Raw genomic sequence first — 17,957 nt, forward strand, 5'->3', positions numbered from 1 at the left:
AACAGAACAAATTACGAAGGTATTCAAATGAGTTGTAGAAATCCATTTGAGTTTTGCTTGAATTAATATAAAGATAGTTTTGCAGCACCTGGAGGGTTCAAATTCAAAGGTTTTGAACTATTAGGGTCCAAATACACAAATAAATGTACCAAAGACTAATAAAAGTGGGTTTACCAAAATATGACCCCTTTAAATAGCATAGAATTTTGAAACTCTGTTTTCCAGACCTTGAAAAGGCTGGAATTTTGTGTGAAAGTCTTAATAAAGTATGGAAAAAAGTTTCTCTCATAGTTTAATTTTAGAGTTTGCTCAAAGGCACATAATGTTGTAAGATAAGAAATACATGAGGAAAACACATGAAAAACTAGATGTGATTTCACTAACTGGTCAGTACTGGAATGATTCTAGTGAAACTTGTTTGTGTGATATTCATGCACTTTTGTGATTTTCATATGTTTCAAAACATTTCTATCGGTAAAACATAATTTACTGCAAATTATGCATTCATTCATTCATACTTTTATTAAAATGAACTTTTCTACTACACACAACAGGTACAATCTCAACCAAAAAAGTTGGCACAAAATAAACAAGTACAAAAAGTCAAGGTCCTGAGCAGCTTTGAAAAAGTCTGGAATTTTTATTTGAATAAAGAGCAAGCACCCTGTATTCAGTATCAGTGTAAAAACAAAACACATTCAGCACACTGACACAAAAATTAGCCTCATGTCCTTTAGATTTTTATTCTTAGATCTCATTTGTCAATTGAGTCCAGAAGGTTTAACCCTAGTTTCAACAGTCATTTTCTGTCTTCACCCATTCAGCTTCTAAGTGTGACTTCGAGGCTGGTTCTTGTGGCTGGTATGAGCTCACCCTTGGAGATGGCTTTGACTGGGTCAGGGGCTCATCTATGCAGGTACCGCCAGACTACTACGGCCGCCCGCCGCCCCCAGACCACTCCACCAACAGCACCGAGGGTACGAACAAAACGAAACACTGCACTCATGTACAGTATCTGCACTACAGTTCTGCGATGAACAATTGTCATCCATAAATTCTGTTCTGTATTTTGGAGAGATATGCAGTGCATGAAAAAAATACTTTCACCGCATGGAAAGCAAATCAATATCTGCTGTTTTCACCCTGGATTTTAAAACCAAATCAGTCACTGAAATAGATCACCCCACACCCGCTGAAACAAAATGAGCATCTTTCCATGTGAAATGCATCGTCTGCCACCTACTTGTATGAACTGGATGAATAATGTCCTAAATGGATTTACATTTCTATACTGCTGTGACCCTGCAAAGGATAATCCGAGTATGGCTCACATGCACAGATGGATTGAAGTGCACTCTGTCTCACATCTATAAAAAGACTAAGTTCTTGAAAAACTGAGTTTAACACAAAGTTGTATTTTTTTTGTTGTTTTGAGTCAGACTTGATGGCTTCATGCAAGGTTTTAAACAGTACCATCTGTTGTTTTTGTTATGAACATGCTGTGAGAAGCAGCTCAGTTTGATTCATATTTGGAGACAGTGCGAGTTGGAAGCCAGCGTCTCTGCTCTGTTACTGAAAGCTTTAGAGGCTTAACATGTATCCTGGTGGGAGTGTGTTTTTGAGGGTGTCTAACCGTGACTTTGACTGTGTTGTGTTAAATTGTGTCTATTTGAAAGTTATTCATGTAATGTGAGACAGAAAAGATCAGTCTGTTGCTCTACTTTAGAATGTGTTATTTTTTTCCACTTTTCAATTTGACCTGATGGTAGGAATAAAGCTAACACCTTTAGCCAGGTGTGTGAAATGAAACTGCTTCCTGCTCATAACAGCTGACCCAGGGTCCTATTTGCACATTTACAACCTGGCTATTACCACTGTTGGGAGTAACACGTTACAAAAGTAATCCATTACAACAACAGACTACTTTTTGCTGTAATGCAGTAGTGTAAGGCATCACTAATCAATTTTCAGTAATATTTTACTCAGTACACATTCAACAGCACTGCGTTACAACACACTTTTGGCCCATAATTTAATTGCTCAAATGAAAAAAAAAAAACAGCAAAACCATGAGACCTTAAGAAATCAAAAATGTGTCAGGAAAGTTTTATTTCCTGGTTGGTGTTCAGCCAATGGGTGAAGATGGCAGAAGATAGTCCATTGTCCACATGGACGTATGCTCATTACTAACCCTAACCCTGCTTTACAGAAGCTAGTTAGCATGATCCCTGTGATCAGCAATGACAAGGTGAGCTAACGTTTTTATGAATAGTTAGAATTCTTTAACAATTATGGATTTATCTACCAGCATCCTCATTGCCGCATCCCCCGTTTGAACATGTAAAATGTTAAAAAAAATGCAAGCATTGGGTTAGGTTCTACTGTGCACATGCCATTCGTTACGTCCCGGCCTAGGGGTTCACCAGGCCGAACATAATGTGCTCACTTTTGTCCCCTCCCAGCTCCCAAGCACACACGTCAGTCAAAAACCAAAGTTCACAAAATTTATTTTTTTAAACACCTAAAGGAGGGTTAGGGGAGGGTTCGGCAAAACAACAAACAAAAAGTCTTCTTCAAAGTTCAAAACTAAATTTCCTAATCCAAAATAAACGCAAGAAATAAAATACAGAAAACTAACCTAAACTCCCTAACCAAAAACAAGAGAAAACGGGAAAACAAAAGAGCCGACCTCCCCTACCAGAAAAAGGATCAAATTTGCAAAATATGCTATTTACAACTATGTACAAAATTTCTCAGACACACTCGAACACACGACGACTAACGGTCAACATGCAGGAAACTCAGTTGGGAGCTGGCAGGAGGCAAGGAGAGTGAGCTGTTGGGTCCACGGCCATTTTTAAAGGGGCTGGGCAATCACTCTCCACCAATCAGCTTCTTGCCAAAACAGACAGAAGACAGACACAGCACACCTACAGGATGGGGGAGAACACATATACTAAACAGGAAGCACATATACACATAAATAGCCAAATTATGACCCAGAGTCATAACACATTTATGATGAGAGTCTGTATGTAACTCAAAAGTAATGCAGGAGTAATGTAATGCATTCCAATTCTGACACAGTAATATTGTAAGGTAAGGAATTACTTTGAAATCACAGTAACAAGTAATCTGTAATGGATTACAGTTTGGAAGTAACTTGCACCACACTAGCTGTTACCAATCAGCTCTTGTCATCGTCCTCTGGCTTGTCTCACCAATAAGGTAGAGTTTTCACTGTGACTGCAAAGTGTTTGCCGCAGAATTGTTTACATATACTATATATTGCAGCGCACAAAGATCCCAGAGGATTAAATGTTTCTTACAGGGTGAAATTGACCCATCTGGCAATAACAACAATGTGTGAAGGCGTTTATTTGAACAGCAAATGAACCTCTCCACTGTCTGCATCCGTAACAGTTTTAGTATCTTTAACTATGACTCACTGTCTGCTGAAAGAGTTCATTTACAGAAATCTGGAGGCGTATTGAACATGGTTTTAACTTTAATTGTTTTCCTGCAGGCCACTTCATGTTTATATTAAAAAACAGTAGCAGTCTTTATCCAACGGCTGTTCTCAGGGGACCGTGGTTTCAACAATCGGCGTCTGGATGCACCCTCAGCTTCTGGTGAGACTCATTCTACAATATCCTCTTCCTCCTACCTCATTGTTGTCTGTAAAGTCGTTCTCCACTTATTTGTTTAACCAAGCATGATTCTATCTGTAGATCCACCTGCAGCATGAGACATTTTCCATTCGCTGTTCTCTATTCGCATTTCTGTCTCTCTTTCCTCCACCCATCATCTCACCTGTCTTCACTCTGCTCTCTCAGCATCTCTTTTATATCACACACTCACACACAATAAGAAGATATGCATCCAAATCTGTGGTGTTTTGACAGTTTTATCGACCCTAAAAGTTTATGTCGAGTGACAGATTATATTTTTCAACTGGGTGATTTGTGGGGTACCTCTGGCAGAAAAGTACCAGTAGTTTATTACATTCATTTTTTTCCCCAGTGTAAGCAAAAGCTCATGCATTATTTCCAGCAGGCATATGCATTATCACAAGAGAAATAAGTGATTTATTTAGTGAATGATTCATTTAACAGTGTTCCACAAAATGGAAACTTTTCTATGTAGGAATATCATTGTGATTACTGTAAAGTCGGGGTGTCAAACATGAGGCCCATGGGCCAATACCGACCCACCAAAGGTTCCAGTCTGGCCCGCGACATGATGAATTTGCAAACTGCAAAAATTACAACGATAGTAACAAGATATTAACAGTCAAGGGTGTCAAACTCGTTTTAGTTCAGGTTCCACATATGAACCAATGTGATCGCAAGTATAATAATAGTATAATATCTTATAAAAATGACTCCAAATTTTCCTCATGGTTTCATGTGAAAAAAATAATATTACATTATACTTATAAATAATGACAATTCCAAATGTTTGTCATTGTTTTAGTGAAAAAAAACATCAAATTTTGAAAATATTTACATTAACAAACTATCCTTGAACAATAAAATGTGATGTAACAAGAACAACCTGAAATGTCTAAAGAAAATTAAGTACAATTATAACAATATTCTGCCTGTTACTAAATGTTTTATACCTTTGTAAATTTGATCCATAATGCACATGTATAAATGATAAGTTGAGGAATAATATTAACAAAAATTGCTCTTATTTTCCTTAAGAAATTTCTGTTTTTTCAGCTTATTCAGATCTTTTTTGTTTGGATAGTTTGTTATTAGAAATATTTTCATAATTTAATGGTATTTTTTGCTCTAAAACAAAGAGAAAAATTTGGAGTTGTCATTATTTTTAGGTTATTCTGGTATTATTTTACTGGTCTGACCCACTGGACATCAGACTGGCCTGAATGTGGTCCTTGAGCTAAAATGACTTTGTCACCCCTGCTGTAAAACCTCTCTCGTCTACTTCATTTCCTTAGGCATTATAACTCTGGTATCTCTGTGGGGACTGCTAATATGTACCTACGCATTAAAGGAGTTCATAACAACACGATCATCTGGAGAACTTTGTACGACCAGGGACCCAAGTGGAACTATGTCACGGTTCAGCTGGGACGCATCACTTGGCCCTTTCAGATCGCTTTGGCTAAAATCAGCCTGGGTGTGTTTGATGGTGTATCTGCCATGGATGATATCAGCTTCAAGAACTGTTCAATGCCCCCCGCAGTGGAGGTGTGCCCCCCCAACACGCATTTTCACTGCATACATACTAAGGCATGTGTGGAGCACTCACAACGCTGTGACCTGGTAGATGACTGTGGGGATGGATCGGATGAGGAAGGATGCTGTAAGTCTTATCGCAAATACTTCTAATCTAACCAAGGTGTCAAACCAATTAACCCATAAAGACCCAGTGCAACTTTTGTAGCAGTTCCCAAGCAAATTTTTCTCGATATTTAACCTTTCATAAGTGATTTATCACATTTAATGTTATATTATCTTCTTTATTTTGATTTTTTTCAGGGAAAATCTGATATTTCCCAGCATTTAATTTACTGATCATGTAGACTTTCATTAAAGTAACAGTAAATTCACAGGTTATTATGTCAGAAACAGAGAAAACTAATGCAAAAGTAACTTTTTCAACAAATCATTAACTGAAAATAAACCAAGTGTCTCCATTCACTGTCATTGATCCAACTCCATGGGTTTTACTGGTGAATCAATGTTGTAGAAGATGACGGTGTTTCCACGGTAACTACGGAGCCTCTGAACATCCGAATGGGTCACATCTGATGACGATGAAAAGATGACAAACTGCATTTTACACCAATTATTTACATGGATTGGTAGGATTAGTGGATCAACAGGTATTAAACATATTAGATCAGTAGATGATTTTAGTTGACTTGAATGTTTGGGTCTTTATGAGTTAAATATTGGGTCTTATTGATCATGTTTTGAGAATAACATAAAATGAAAGTTCAAACTATGACTTTCATGTAGTAAATCTTAAAGTGAATTACATTACATGCAGCTCATACTGGGAAAGATGTTGTTTCAAGGTCACATTGTGTTGTATAAAGGCTGATTTTAGCTGAAAGAATTTGTGTCATGACACTTCGGTCACAACTGCTCATTATAATGAGGAGTGAAGACCAATCTTAGTTCCACACCGGTGATGTGTCAGAGTCAATGCATTATTGTACAATAACATAGTCAAGACTAATTTTGAAACAGATCAGTTAATAGGGGTGGGTTTTAAACATTGATTTACAGTGTAAAATCTGTCTTCATTTGTTTAGTCCGATATTGATTAGTAAAATCTGTTGAGCTATTTCTTGAATATATGCCTTTTGGAAGAGTAAAACTTGATCAGTCAATTATCAGTACCCTCTGCTGTAGAAAAAATATTGCTGGCTATTGTTAGTTATGCTGAATAAAAAATTGGGTCAGTTATTTAAGTAAGCATTAACATTTTAGTAGACCTAAAATAATGTTTTTCTACCTTGGGGGTTGGAACCCCATGTGGAGTCGCCTGGAATTCAAATGGGGTTGCCTGAAATTTCTAGTAATTGATAAAAATAAGATACAACTTACGTATAAAACATATGTGGTGAGTTGAGAGAGACAATCCCAATACATAAAAAGAGATGACAAACTCTGAAGCTGAAACTGAAGCACTGTGGTTCTGTTTATCTTTCAAATGTTCATTGTGGTCGGTTTCAGATGCTGCAGCTCTTTCATAATTCATAGTTTGAGTTCTTGTTTGTTCAGTATTAATTGTCAGCCTTGTAAATCCAAGCTGGACTGACTGTACATATCCTGACCAAGGAAAATAAAATTCTCACTTTGTGCAGTAATCTACACCTGGCTTTTCTGCCTCTGTCCATAATAATATACATTATATAGACTAAATCTAAAATGTTTATTTGCAACATAGTATAGCAAACTATTACATGATCAAAAACAAATATATTTTTTAGCAAAAAAAAAATGTCTGTCGCCCAAAATTCGTGATGTTACAATGGGGTCACCAGCCCAAAAAAGTTGGGAACCACTGGCCTAAAGAGTTCCTTACAATTGACAGCATTATTTCTCGGTTAATATCTTTAGCATTCAAGCAAATTATTATTATCTCCACATGATTAAATATTTCATCAAATCAAGTTAAAAAATAATGGCAGATAAAGTCTAGCAACTTCATCTGCTTAAAGATCTCTGAGTCTCCTGAAGTTCATATTCTAAACAGCACACTGACCTGTCCATGAGTAATGCTGGAGCCAATCGTTATTTTCGTTTCCAGATAATCTGTTGATTATTTTCTCATTCAATTGATTAATGGTTTGGTCCATAAAATGTCAGAAAAGTGCTTTCAGTGTTTCCCAAAGCCCATGATGTCATCCTCAGATGTCTGGTACAAAGCAGCAAAGACAATTACTTATTACATACTATCATTCAAACCAGTTAAAATAATTATTGATCTGTTTTTGTCAACAACAACTGATTGATAATTGATTAATTGTTGTTGCTGTATCTTTTATCAAGTCCGAAGACAGGTACCACCACATTTACACTATCAGATACCATTTTCTCTAAATGAGTGTCACCACACTTTGGTCATAGTTAAATAATGATGATTCAATGAATGATTTTGCAACTTCCTGATATTAATTTTATCATTATTACTATTACCTCCTGGTTATTACCTCTGTGGGTGTTTTATGTTGCAATGCCTGGATTAATTTTTAAGTAACTGTGCCTGTTTTAAGAAACAACATCTATTCTGTTTTCAGTCTGGAGGCTGTGGCCCAAGAGGTGGAGTTTTTCCACAAACTGTTAGGTTGATGGTTCAATCCCTGGCTCCTTGGGCCCATTTATCAGTTAGCTGTAGTTTTAAGGTATTTCCAGTCAAATTAAGAAGGAATAAAACAGCAGAAACCTAGATATTTTGCTCTTATTTCAAGCACAATTTTCTTTCTGCGCTTGAAAATAATTTCACTTGTTTGTAGCCGGTATCTTCTCTAATATGCCATTTCGTTGTACATTTAATGGAGCATTTATTCATTTATTTAAATATAGAAGCTGTGTTTTATTCTGCTTCAAAGCCTAAAATTACTATTGTATTTCAACCAAGTGAAGGTTTTTATTGCTTTAGTTTGTTGGAGAAAGTGAAAGTAAACGCCATGTCTTATGTCATAGCTCCAGAACTTCAGTGTAACTTTGAACACGGACTCTGCAGCTGGAAACAAGAGCAGAGTGGAGGAGATGTATTTGACTGGACTCGCATCCAAGGCCCCACTCCGTCGTTTCACACAGGACCCTGGAAAGACCACACATTAGGCACCAGCTATGGCCACTACCTCTACATCGAATCATCCGTCCCCCAGGAATTCAAGGACACGGCTGTGTTACTGAGCCGAGCCTTCCAGCCCACCCACCGCCGTGCTGAGGACCCGTCCAGAGCCCGCCACCCCTGTGTTTTCCGCTTCCATTACCACATGTTTGGCTCCCATGTGTTCTGCCTGGCGGTCTACCTCAGGACCACTGCTACAGGCCGCGGCCAGATGCTGTGGGTACGCTATGGAGACCAAGGAAACCTGTGGCACAGGAAAACACTTTACCTCAACAGTGCTCGGCCTTTCCAGGTAAGAAACAAACTGGTTATGCTGGTGTAGTCAAGTTACATCCCACTCTGGAATGTTTACATTCAGTTCATTGAAATAATCAAACCCAGACCACAAGTCAACACAGTTCCACTACAAGAAACATTGAAACACTTTAGAGTCTTTATGAGTGCTCTCAGGCCTTGCACTGATGAAGATCTATTTAATAGCTTCACCACTTGACATCTGTCCATCAAGATGGATGCTCTCTCGTCATTAGTCATGAGTAAGTATAACTTGACAGGCAGTTAAAGACATTTCCTCTGCCATGGCAAAAAACAGCAGCTCTTTTTGTCAGGTTAATTGACTACAGAAAGAAGAAAAGTACAAAGAAAAAGTGACACTGATGAATTACAGTCAGGCTGATCCATGTGGGTACATTCCGCAAAATGACAAAATAGATGTGACATCATGACAGTCAATTTTACCAACAAAACATGCTGTGTTTGCACTGAGATACGTAAACATTCACACAGTGCAGCCACAACTAATGTCTCAGATTAGAACAACCAGAGAACATAACAAATTACGCAAATAAATAAATGATAAAACAGCAATGAGCTGAGGAGCATTAAAGCTAATTAAAATTTGAAAACTGTTTCCAAGACAAACAGTTTGCCAGACCTGCATGTGGAAATGGCTGATTACAGGAAAAATATTTCAAACCATGTTTACAAAATACGGCTGCTTGAATCATGTTAATGTGACATTCGAAAAACCGCCAGTAAATACTCATGTAGTGCCTCTTCCAGACGAACTTCAAATAAACATTTAACAGCCTTGGACTGTTTATGAAATATGCCTTCTTTGCTGGCTGGAATCCTACAGCAACATCACTAGCAAAGTATTTCTTCATTTTTAAGGACCGAGCTGTTTTCTAAGTGAATGCAAACGTTTCCTAATTCAATATTTTCAAATTGTGCTCCTCTTCTTGGCAGTGACATGGAGTCATCAGACCAGATGGCTTTATCTGAAGACCTCATCTTTTCCTAGTGATTTGCTACATCGGAAGGCTGTGATAAAATGTTAAATTTAGTCAGTGCAGTAAAAAAACTCACCCCCACCCCCCTGTAAAAACACAAATGCAAATGTTTGGACCCGAGACTGTTTCTGCTAGTTTTGTATGTAGATTGAAAAACAATCGAAACAATAATTTGTTTTCATACATTTATCTTTAATGTAAATGTAAATAACAGTGCCTAAGTCTCCAATTTATCAGTGACAAGGCCCTTACATTGTGCTGAGGCATGCACATTATTTTGGTGATATTACGTGTAGTATAAACCAGGGGTGTCAAACATGTGGCCTGTGGACCAATACCGGCCTGTCACAGGGTCCAATCCAGCCCATCGGATGAATTTCTGAAATGCAAAAATTATATTGAAGATATTAACAATCTATGAACATTTTAGTTCAGGGGCCACATACAGACCAATATGATCTCAAGTGGATCAGACCAGTAAAATACTATCATAATAACCTATAAATAATGACAACTCCAAATTTTTCTCTTTGTGTAAAAAAAGCAAAATTATATGGAAATTAAATTTCCAAGCTATCCTTTCACAAAAAATACGAACTCCCTGAACAAATATAAACAACATGAAATGTTTTAAGAGAAATAAATGCAATTTTATCAATATTCTGTCTCATAAATGTTTTGTGCATTTGTAGATCCACTGTGATCTGTAAGTTGTACATGTGTCAATGATAAACTGAGGCAGAATATTGTTAAAATTGCACTTATTTTTCATAACAAATTTGGGGTTTTTCATGTTATTCAAATAAAAAAAAAACAACATAGATTGTAGATTGAAACATTTTCATAATTCAATTTTACTTTTTCCACTCTAAAATACGGAGAAAAGAGTTGTCATTATTTATAGGTTATTATGCTACTATTTTACTGGTCTGGTCCATTTGAAGTCAAATTGGGCTGAATGTGGAACCTGAACTAAAATGAGTTTGACACCACTGGCATAAAGAGTCAGTGGTGGAGGAAGTACTGAAGCTTAGTACTAAAGTAAAACTACAAATATACAGAAAAATATATACTCAAGTAAAAGTAGAGGTACTACATCAGCAATCTTATTTCAGTAGAAATATTAAGTACTAACTTTTAAATTGACTTTAAAGTATTTTTTAAAAAGTTAAAGTACTCACAGAATGAGATGTGGCAGTGTCTGGGCTGTGCCAGTTTGATAAAGAATGTAGTTATACTGACTTACGCCTCTGCCAATGTCACTGCCGTAAAAATTACAAGCAACTATACAGTATATCTGTATTGTAAAGGTTGGTGAACTTACTGTGCGTGCTCTCTGAAATACTGTACGTACTCTAATTTATAATTCCGTGGATGACAAATTATCTACTAGGTATTACCCACTAATTTACCATTGAGTTAAATCAATTAATACGGCCAAGGATGGCTTTCTAATTCAGAGCCGGAGGCTCAGGCTCACGCACAGTCGATGTTGGCTCTGGGTCCATGTTGAATGTCTTGTCTTCTTCTCGGAATCAAGCCAGTCCACCCGCTCATACAACTACCAAACACACTCTGCTTTCATTGGAGCTAATAGAGCAACTTGGCAATGGCAATGGCAATGGCAAACAACACCACAACACAATCAGAAGGCTAACTATTTTTTCATGCGAGATTTTGAGGAAATTGTGTTCATAAAATGTAACAAGTAACAGCATAAACTGTGGAAGTGTAGTGGAGTAGAAAGTACACATGATTGCAGCAAAGTGTAATGGAGTATTATTACCTAAGTAAAGTACAGATATGTAAAAATTTACTTAAGTGTAGTAATGAATTACAAATACTTTGTTACATTCCACCACTGTAAACAGTATATTTTAATCTCATAAAAAACAATAAGCATATCTAGTTTGAACACACTGCACATTTTACAAAAAATATATACACTTCAACATGAAAATCCCTCATCTGTGTACTTTCCACCAAACCTTGGTAACTGTGGAAATCATTTTCACCTCTTTCTTTTTTACCTGATAGATTTTGATTGAAGGTACAGTTGGAGATGATTTCAACGGTGATATTGCCATCGATGACCTTTCCTTCTTACACTGTGACCCATATGACGGTAGATGATCACACAGAAAATAACTATGCTTTCTTTGAGCAATGTCATTTTCTAAATCTTATAGTGTCTTCTTCTTGTAACCGTTCCCTTTAGGAGAGCTTCCTACAGCAAATAGCACAACGCCCACAGTGACCACTCCACCTCCCACAGTTCAGCCCCACAGCTGCCCCGATGGACAGTTTGGATGTGAAACCCACGGGGAGTGTATTCCCCACAGCAAAGTATGTGACTTCAGGCAGGACTGCACTGATGGCTCAGATGAAGCGAACTGCGGTAAACATTTTCATTTGTTCCCCCAGAATGTATCAGAATAAATGTACTATTTTGTAAAAATGTCTTTTTTTCCCCTGTTTTCTCTCTGTAGTCATTCATTTCCATATTTATTTCCATTTTTCTCTGCAGTGAAGGAACTGTGTGACTTTGAAGGTGGTGACACCTGTGGTTGGCAGAGTGCTGACCCCTCTCTGGTGCCGATCCATGCATTTCGTTGGGCACCAGACCAGGGAGAAAGCATCCATGATGGAGAGCAGTACCACCGCCCTATTAATGACCACACACTGTGAGTACTAGCGCACAGTTTCATCCTCAGAGGTTAAAATACAATAGATCTTTATTGTTACTGTCACAGGAACAATGAAAATCAGTTTAGTAGCTCTGTTCTGTTTAGCAGCAAAAACACTGCCCAGACTATAAAAGCATCACACAAAATACTGAGAAATGTAGGCATGTGCAGAAAGCTATAGGATAGAATATTAGATATACATATATTACTAAAGTAGTACTAGAAGTTTTTAGCTCAGTAGTTTTTACTTGTATTTCTATTTCTGGTTTGCAATTGCACAATTAGCTTATTTATCTATCTATCTATTTATTTATTTATTTTTCTTGCTCTTTTTTTTTTCTATTTCTCTTCTTCTCTCCTTCTCGTTCTATCTTTTATATCTTATTCTTGCTCTAGGAAAGTTAGTGTATTTTTAGAATGCAAGCCCCGTTATATGTATATGGCTGAAGCCGTTTAATCTGAGCAGACTTTCCTATGTGTGTCATGTTTAATGGTTTTCTTCCAGTATATTATGACTTTGTAATCTAAGTAATGTTTGTTATGCTAGTTGTTTGTCCAGGACAACAGATGGAAATTAGCTTCTCTGCTAAATCTGGTGCATGCATCTTGTTCTTTGTAACTAATGCCAATACACACTGTAACTAAATAAATAAATACAAACTACTGGAATATGCAAATGCTAACTTTGTACTACAGATGACAAATATGTACAACTTGTTAGTTAGAGATTCTCTTGTGATCAAACAAGTAGATTTGAAGAAAGATGTTTTTTTACCTGCTGACAGTTTTGTCTTCATCAGAGCTGACAAAAAAGCTTCCTGGTGTGACCTGTCTCAAAACAGCTGATCAGGCCAGGAAACATGCAATCTTTGTCTGAACAAAAGAAAATAACCCCTGTATCATTAAGATAAGAAGACAAAATGAAAATGAAAATTCTTGAACTAATAAAACATATATCGGAGAAACTGGACAACCATTCAACACCTGGAAAAAAGAACATCAGACAAATGTGTGAAGGAGACAGCAGGCAACTTCACCCGGCCACAAAAATAAACAGCTGAACACGAAACCAAAAAATGAGCCATAACAGACCACTGCAGAAGAAACAACCACATCATGGACTGGGACAAGGGGAAAATCATTTCATCTGAGGCCAACAAATTCAAAAGGTGCATCAAGGAGTCCATCAAAATAAGAGAACATGGGAGCAACACCATAAACAGGATATATGCTTTATTGCATGTTTCCCGGCCTGATCAGCTGTTTTTAGACATGTCACACCAGAAAGTGTTTGACAGCTCTGATGAAGGCTGAGGCTACAGTTGAAATCATCTGCAGGTAAAAAAAAAAAAAATCTTTCCTCAATTCTACTTCACAAGAAAATCTCTAACTAACATTTGGAATGGAACACATGACAAACGTAATCAATCCAATATGCACAACAAATAAGGATATATACAAACAATATAGGATATATACAGGTAAGATTAGGAAATGTTGCATTCAAGGGTAAAAACTGTGATTGAGTCTGTTTATTAAATGGTAGATCGACTCGTTTTCTTTTTTTACTAGTTAGCACGGTTGTAAGCCTCTTTCAGGCAATCTGGATGTGTCCTTTCTGTGAGTTTGCTCGGGTTTTCTCTTGGTACTCTTGCGTCCTCCGACCGTCCAAAAACATGCACCTAAATGGGTTCAGGGGTTGCGCTAAATAGCCTGTAGTTGTGAATTTGTCAGTAAATGCTCATTTGTGTTCGATGTCAGCTGGGATATACGTACTCCAGTACACATGCAACAATACAGATGATTGAGCAGTTACAGACAGAGGTATAAACATTTTAATGAAAAGCAATAGAGGCAAAACATCCTAGTTTTAGACCATTCATGATGAGTCTGTGGAGTTGAAATGTGGAGGCAATGGTGTCCTTGTACCACAGTGCCTCAGACTGTTGTATTTTTTTTGCACTACTTGCTTTTGAAACATGTATTATTAATTCTTTGTCTTTTTTGCTCTTTAGTTTTTGTCCATCCTTGATGAGCACCTTCATATACATCTGCATTCTGGGTTTTTAACCCAGTAAAGTGTCTACTGCTCATGATTTTTTGTAAACATTTAAAGACATTTCTTGAACAAAATGTCAGCATTGCATAATCGCAGCATTTCAAGGTATGAAAGTGAATTAACTAGAAAAGCACTTGGAGAGCACAGGCCTCCGCCAAGGCAGATCCCCCCCCTCCCCCATTACCACCAAAATTTTATCATTCATTCCTTGTGCCAGTATCAACATTTCTTGAAAATTTCATGAAAATCCATCCATAACTTTTTGAGTTATCTTGGTAACAAACTAGAAAAGCACTTGGAGAGCGCAGACCTCCACCAAGGCAGATCAGTCCCCCCATCCCCCCCACCGATCACCACCAAAATTTAATCATTTTTTCCTTGTGCCAGTATCAACATTTCCCGAAAATGTCATCAAAATCTGCCCCCCCCTCCCCTGATTACCACCAAAATTTAATCATTTGTTCCTTGTGCCAGTATCAACATTTCCTGAAAATTTCATCACAATCTGCTATATAGTTATCTTGCTAACAGACAAACAAACACAAACAAACAGACAGACAAACAGATAAACTCCATGAAAACATAACCTCCTTGGCAGAGATAATTAATAGATTAGTCAAAATGGTAAGCATCATTGACATCTTTTTGTAAGAATTTTTATTTAGAGTAGGGGTGGTGGGAGGAGAGCTGTGTTTTACTTGAGAGATGTGTGGAACAAATGTTTACATCTGAAAGTGTCTATTTTTTCCCCAATGCTATGCTTTTGATTCACATATCCTTTGGTTGGTATTTTGTCATTATTGTTCCAGTTTGGGTAACATCATAACTATGCGATTAATCCTCTTAAATAGGCTTGATTCAAAAAGTTATTAAATTGTCTATCCACACAAGCTAAAAGGCTAAATTTGTTTGGATGTTATTTGGATAAAACAAAATATAGAATCATGGTCTGGCACTTAAACGTTTTTCATTTTTCATGACATTTCATAGCAGAAATAATTGATGGTTTGAATCAACACTTACTGCAATATTAATTAATCACACACATTAGAGAGTTCAATAACAACTCAAGAGCAGAAATTCATATTAATTAGTGGCTCTATTTAAAACCCTGATTTTGCACCCTTTAACTTTCACATTTTTTTGGTTAAACAGAAGAGCAGGGAGACTAGTATTCATGTTATTAGGCTTCATTTGAAAAGAAACGTTCTCTAAACATCTTCTTTATTTAGCATGTGACTGAAAGGCATGGCTCAAACCTAACTCTAACCCTTAAATGGGTGTCTGGTGACCTGGTAGATATTACCCCTTTAACCCCTGAGACATTATTTCACGTAAACATGTTGCTGTGAATTTGCGTCTGTTTCAGTGTCATCAAAGCTGCTGTGAGTACGTGTTTGTGTTCCTTTTCTTCAGCGGTTTTGCTTTATTGAGTGTTTTAGGGTCAAAACAGGGGGAATAACAGAAAAAGACAGAGAGGAATTGAAGTTTGACAGGTTTTTACTAAATAAGGCACTCAGAATGTGCATCCATAAGAGATTTAGGATGTGGAACATGAGCTGTGAACTGGAACACATTGAACAACAAGTATTTGAATTTTGGCCCAGTAGGTTTTGTTTTGGGGCACATTTTTTCTAAACAAATTTTTGACACCTGGCTAAACTCCAAAAAACAGTTACAACTCAGTAAAAACACAGTAAAAAATAAAGCAAATTCACAACTGCAAACAACAGTAAAAACAAAAATCAACAAAGAGAACAGTGTCTTTTACCCCCCATTCCACAGATGCGTGTGAGTGGGGAGCTGGATGTGATAGCTATGGAAAGAACAAGGTCTATTCTCTCAGCATGTTCTGAAATTTTTCCTATTGAGCAAACAGTTGAATTTTTATGAATATTTAAAATAAGGCAATGGCTACTGCTGCAATACTGTTGCACGAAATACCGTTTTGTCTATTGCCACAGAGCCAATCAAATGATCCGAATTCTGGACTGTGAATATTGTCCCAGTGGCTGATTTATATTCATCAAAAACCTGGGCAAATCCCTCATATGAGGCAAAACAGTCCCTACATTTCATGTTGTTTGCTTGCATGCTGAAAATGAAGTTGTGAATTGGTGCACAAACCAGCCTCCTGTAACTGGTACCCTAGCCTTTTCCTGTAACTGGATAGGCTCATGGCATGTGTGATGCTTACTGTGGTAGCAGGGTGACATGTTACAGGTTACCAGTATACACATGATATATCGAGGGCGCTGATTGGCTCTGTGGTAATAGACAAATGAGAAAGTAGTCCCACAGTACTGGGGCCATAGACACTTTGTTCAAATAAATCATACATAGAGAACACTCACCACAGACATATCAGGGTTTAAAGGATTAAAGGGTCTAAAACTAAACATAAAAAAGAAAAGTACTGTGAGGTAGAAGGAGTACAGTCCATCTGTAGTGTTTATACCGTGACCTGATTTTCCTTATATATGTATTACCGAGTGGATGATAAGTGCAGAAAATGGCAGTGCACTTAAGTGATCACTACATTTCAGTCATTTCTTCCCTTGGCCCGAGCACTGAAGTGAATCGCACATACAGTATTCTCTTTCATAACCCCACTGTCCATTCTTTCTCACTCCTGGAGAAACCTTGACTGGCTCTGAATCGATAAGGCGTGAGTGAAATGGAGAGGGGAAACTGTGTCTTATTTAACCCATGCGGAGGCACTCCTCTTATGGGAATTTAATAAAGTGAAGCAGAAGGGCTTGGGGCAGATACAAGCTCGGTGCTGAGAGAGTGAAGATACACATGAGGCCAGTGAAAGCAATTACAGCCTCGCTCATTTTAAGGGGCTCAGGTGGACCGTTGCTGGTGGGCAGCTTTGTGATTGGCACTTTATTGTTGCAGAGATGGAGGTGCATCAGTAATGCAAAGTGCTGTCATAACGGAAAGTGGCTATAGAGCAAGAAAAACCGAAGAGTATATGTGTAAAAAAGAAAAAGGAATCTAACTTTCAGAGCAAATACAATAAGATGGAGAGACACTTTAGCACCAACAGTGACATGTTTTAGTGGATTTTATTATGCAAGATAGAGGAGGATTTGTTCAATGTCACAGAGAAAAAAATCTACACACTGAACCTCAAAAATAAATCAGTTCTTAAAGGATAAAAATGCAGCATAACTTCAGAGCACTCAATGTCTGTGCACTGTAATGTTTTATTAATATGTTTTAGCTGATCTATTTTGACCAGAGGTGGTTTCTGTAGAGGAGATGCACACTTCAAAATGCCATTTACTATATATACAAGACAGGAAAGACCTATTTAAAAACCAAGTTGGAAATGTACAGGATATGATTTTTTGTGTACATTGTGTGTGTCCTGTTGTAGAGGCAGCCCTGAAGGTTGGTACATGTGTGCAGACAGTTCAAATGGTGGCTATGGTCACACCACCGACCTCCAGACACCTGTCATCTCCTCCACTGGACCTCAGTGCACCCTGATCTTCTGGTATCACATGAGTGGATTTACTGTGGGGTCACTGCAGGTGAGTGGGGGACGCATACGTACTCAGAAGGGGA

The 17,957-nt window shown here is 37.5% G+C and overlaps 1 protein-coding gene across 1 annotated transcript in view; it reads left to right on the plus strand.

Annotated features, from left to right (window-relative positions):
* The window catches only part of malrd1 (MAM and LDL receptor class A domain containing 1), a 97,867-nt gene that overhangs the window by 18,603 nt on the left and 61,307 nt on the right, over window positions 1-17,957 (plus strand). The window contains exons 7-14 of the mRNA XM_030123104.1: window positions 825-977; window positions 3,527-3,632; window positions 4,967-5,334; window positions 8,190-8,635; window positions 11,673-11,760; window positions 11,854-12,033; window positions 12,163-12,319; window positions 17,767-17,923. Coding sequence (XP_029978964.1) covers window positions 825-977; window positions 3,527-3,632; window positions 4,967-5,334; window positions 8,190-8,635; window positions 11,673-11,760; window positions 11,854-12,033; window positions 12,163-12,319; window positions 17,767-17,923 — 1,655 coding nt within the window. The remainder of the gene's footprint in view (window positions 1-824; window positions 978-3,526; window positions 3,633-4,966; window positions 5,335-8,189; window positions 8,636-11,672; window positions 11,761-11,853; window positions 12,034-12,162; window positions 12,320-17,766; window positions 17,924-17,957) is intronic.

The sequence above is a fragment of the Sphaeramia orbicularis genome, chromosome 20 (assembly GCF_902148855.1).
Source record: "Sphaeramia orbicularis chromosome 20, fSphaOr1.1, whole genome shotgun sequence".
NCBI lineage: Eukaryota > Metazoa > Chordata > Actinopteri > Kurtiformes > Apogonidae > Sphaeramia > Sphaeramia orbicularis.